Consider the following 4536-nt stretch of genomic DNA (forward strand, 5'->3'; position numbering starts at 1 on the left):
CCTTGGTAGATGCTCAATGAGGACTAGGGGAGTGCCAACTCCTCGATACCTCAGAAAAAAGTTTGGTGTTTTCTTGTCCATCTCTTTACTATTTTGCAATTTAATTTGAGCATTTACATTCTTGCAACCTTTCTATTATGTATTTTCTTAGTGTCTTTGCTTGTTTGTCTTGTTGCCTTCTCCTAACTTGATTATGGTAGAAATTTTAATTGCCCAATCCCCCCCTCTTGGACCATTCGATCCTTTCACGCTCACAAAAACCCTAAATAATCGATGACATCTACTCGCGGTCGTTGGCCACGACGACGAAGTAGTAGTGGTCCTCCTCCTCCTCCTCGTCGACGTCCTCGTTGTCCTCACCTTCGCCACCGTCGTCGCCGGCCTCCTCCTCCTCATCATCCAAGCTCGGCCGTGGCTTCTTCGCCTTCGATGGCTCGTAGAGGAAGAAGTCCCACACGTCGTCCTCGGAGGGGTACCCCACTGAGTTGCCACAATCCAAGGTCTTCGCCTCATCTGACAACCTAGCTGGCGGGTCCTCCACCTCGTCGCCAAATGACGACGCGGGTGTGGGAGGAATGACTGTAGAAGGTGGAGGTGAAGGCAGTCGTGGAGTGGTCGGAGGGGGAGAAGCATCGCGTGGATCCATGGCCGGAGCGGCGGCGGCGGTGGAGGGGAGAGGGTGAGAGCAAGGGGGGCGGGGGGAGAGAGAGAGGGAGGGAGAGGGAGAGAGAGAGAGAGAGAGAGAGAGAGAGAGAGAGAGAGATTTTAATGGTGCTTGGGGGAAGGCGAGCAGGTGCGAACACAAGAAGTCGTACAAATTTTGAGTATCACTGCCAGTTTGTAAATACAATCGACAGTGATAGTCATTATTATTGTCGGTTATTAAAGGCACGTCATTTGATGAACTAATATCACTACCAGTTCAGTGAAGAGCGGATAGTGATTATTTAAATATCACTACCGATTTTATTACGAACCGACAGTGATACATTATTATTACAGGTTCTTGATGGCTCGGTTTTTTATGTGTGTTTAGAGCTTACGAACTAGTAGTGATATTATCACCCCCGGTTATTACTGAACCGGTAATGAAAGACAAACAGAAATAACCCTTTTGTGGTATTAAAATGGCTCATACTCCTTATGTAACGATGACTTAGTGTTAGGATAGGATTACTAACCCTATAGTCACAAATAAGTGATTTGAGTAATGTTTCGTTAAAATATATGAACTTGGACCATCGATATCTCAGTACATGTTGAGATTCAGCATTATATTAAGGAATGATATTGGTAGATTTGTCTCAAGTAGATTTTTGCAAAAAAATAATAATAATGCATTTTTCGGGCCACGACATGCACGTTGGGGCTTGGCGGGTGTTTGACAACGAAATAGCTACCACTCCTGCCATTTTCTTTACTAGACACCCTAAGTCCGGTGCGAAGCTAGAATTTTAAAGACACGAATGCACACTTGATATATTTGAATTTAGATAGTGCACTTGTTTAAATTTTAATAGTTCATAAAAAAATTAAATTGTTAATAATTGAGATTTTTTTTTTCTTGATGCCAGTGCACTTGGATCAGCTACTGTTGCATTGCCCTGCCGTAAGGACATGTCTTATCTTCCTTGAATTATTTTCGAAACTTTTAGGTTTCGATATACTCCAATTCCTTTTTTGCGAACTAGCTAAAATCTTAATAATAGTAGAGAAAACTACCAAAGATGAAGTTCGATTCTTGGTTTAGCCTGTCTGCCGTTGCATACGGCTAGAGGACATTTTGGGATATTAATAGTACATGTAGTTCCTTCTTCATATCGTTCTTTTATATAGCAATAATCTCAAACACGTTTTCTAAGTATAATCATTATTATTGCCTTATAGATGGATCCTATTTTTTATTCAGATTAGCTCTCAGTTTCATACTATCTTTATTTTCATTTACTTATCACCAATGATTTACTGTAGTAATTTTGACCTTGTATTTTTTTTTCTACGAAAAGTTTATAGATATTTAAAACTTTCGTATCATTAGATTTTTATTAATATTGTATATTTTTAAATATTCGTAAATCTTATTAAAAACACATGGTCAAAATTACTATAATAAATTATTGGTGATAAAGTAAATAAAGATTGAGTAGTAGTATTTAACAATGACAAAAGTACCAAACGATGTCAGTCCCTTTAGTCTTTACTCGCAGGATAAAAGCATCATGAGATGGGGACAATAGCTGCAGTGACGTCGACGTCTTACGCGGGAACGCGGTCGCGACGCGGGGGAGCTGCTGGCTGCACCGCGTTAGAATGAACCCGATCCACTCGCGCAAGTGGATTGCGTGAATATACGTCACCTTGTCGTACCTGCTCGTGCTGCGTAATTACATGCAATTTACTTTGAGTTCGACCGCATTTAATATTCAAGTTGCTTTTTAAACCAAGACAGCTATAAACTCGACGCTTGCAGCGTGCTATTGTAGCACCCTGCTTTACAACTAAATCTAATTATAAGAAGAAAAAAAGAAAATTTTGACAGCATTTCCTCTATAAGAAGGTATAACTGACAAAAAAAAAAATCACAGACAGACAATATATGATATAACCAGCATATATAGCAAACTTCACGACGCTACCAGCGTCTTACCACAATATAAAAAAAAACAAATAACAGACCACCACAAACACAACTTCTAAACACCGGTTGAGTCATCGACATTGTGATGAGGTAGTGTGTGCAACTACCGAGATCCATCCTCAAAATGCACGTCAATATCTAAACATACCTTTAAAAGATTTAACAAAGGTGAGACGAGCTCAGCAAATAACAGCTATGAATATAAACACATCTCACTTAGTTCAAAAGTATTTGGGAATTGAACCTTCTTCTCATAACAACAAAAAAATACATGGTTTTAAAGAGAATAACCTTTCAGATCATTTGTCGAGAAAGTAACGACAAACTCCAACCCAGTCTCCCAAAAAAAATATAGCATTCAACTCCCAGAATTCTGTATTCTCCATATATCATAAAAAAATGTATGAATGCCATGATGCAACTCCATTTGAGAGCTGGACGATGCCAACATCTCATGCAACTCCATGTACCGGTACGAATCACGCACGATGGCAGTGATCGGCCTTTATCACCGTATGAAGTGCATAAATGCATATGTATGCATGTGAATTGACGTCAATTCTTAATTTCCTTTTCGAATGACTCGTGATAAAAAAACACCAAACTGATTCATGATGACGACGGTACAATCCAAATCAATAAGAAATGTATAGATTTAAATAATTAAATGCAACATCATCCATGATTTGAATGAATTAGAAAAAAATCATATACTTCGATTTTTATTTGCAAAAGAAGTAAGACATGAATATAAACATAGCACGGAATCACACCCCCACGTTACTTGCCTTTTAACAAAAGCGACGAAGAAATTTCGATCAAGAACGCCCAGAAGCAGTACCACCTGTACAGGTATATTATTAGCACTAAAACACATTTAAACACACATAAAATACGAAGCGTCAACCCTACGTCTGAAAACGTCGCATATACGCATATATTTCGGAAAACCGAACAGAAAACTGTATCACATGAAATGATACACTATTTCCAATTCAGAGTCGAACCAAAATTCTCACTAATTAGACTTTGCTCCGATGAACGAAAAGAATACTTCGACTCGAATATCGTATCTTCGAATCAATAACGATTATCGAAACAAATCAGACTATTGATCACATGAAATGATACAACAGGAATTGATTGATTTGATTTAATTCAACCACAAACGTCCAGGAATTACTGAGAAATCACCTTCGAAGGGTTGACGACGAATCCGACAAAATTACGAAATTTCTAACTTTTCCCTTTTTTCTTCTTCTTCTTTTTTTTTCTTCCCCTTTTTTTTTCCCTTTTCTCTTTTTTTCTCTCTCCATTTTTTCTTTTCTCTTTCCTTTTCTTTTCTCCTTTCTTCTTCCCGGCTTCTTTGCTCGGCGCTGCTCTGGCTTGCTTCTTCGGTGCTGGCTGTTGGCTTCCTCGATCAGGACATAGAGAGAGAGGGAGCGCGGCGGCCGGCGGCAATGCACTGCAGCCGGCGGCAGCGAGCGGCTGGCGCGGTGGACGGCAGCGCACGGCGCGACGGCGGCGCCCGGCTCATAGGCACACGGCTGCGCGCAGTAGCGGCAACGGCGCAGCACCCGGCGGCAGCAAGCGGCCGGTGCGGCGGGAGGTGCGGCGCAGAGGCGGCGGGGACGGTGCAGCGGCGGCAGGAGCTCGGCAAGCGGCGCTCAGCAACGAGGAGAGAGAGAAAACACGAAAACGTCTGGATGGATCGGGTTGAGGGCCGATCCATCCGATACTTATCTTTTTTTCTAAACAACGAACGGTCTAAATTTATTGGGCTTGCTACGGGTCACAAAGTGCCCGGAACGGACATATGAATAGCAAAATGGGTTCGTCTCGACGAGATGAATGCAACCACGGTCTCCGATCATCCATATGAGCAACGGATCAAAAAG

General features: G+C 41.4%; 1 protein-coding gene across 1 annotated transcript; it reads right to left on the reverse strand.

Annotated features, from left to right (window-relative positions):
- Window positions 1-280: 280 nt before the first annotated feature.
- On the reverse strand, window positions 281-646 carry LOC133892199 (formin-like protein 14). The gene has a single exon (XM_062332907.1). It carries the CDS (start codon window positions 644-646, stop codon window positions 281-283), a length of 366 nt encoding a protein of 121 aa, XP_062188891.1.
- Between the last annotated feature and the right edge of the window lie 3890 nt (window positions 647-4536).

This window comes from Phragmites australis, chromosome 15 (assembly GCF_958298935.1).
Source record: "Phragmites australis chromosome 15, lpPhrAust1.1, whole genome shotgun sequence".
Classification (NCBI taxonomy): domain Eukaryota; kingdom Viridiplantae; phylum Streptophyta; class Magnoliopsida; order Poales; family Poaceae; genus Phragmites; species Phragmites australis.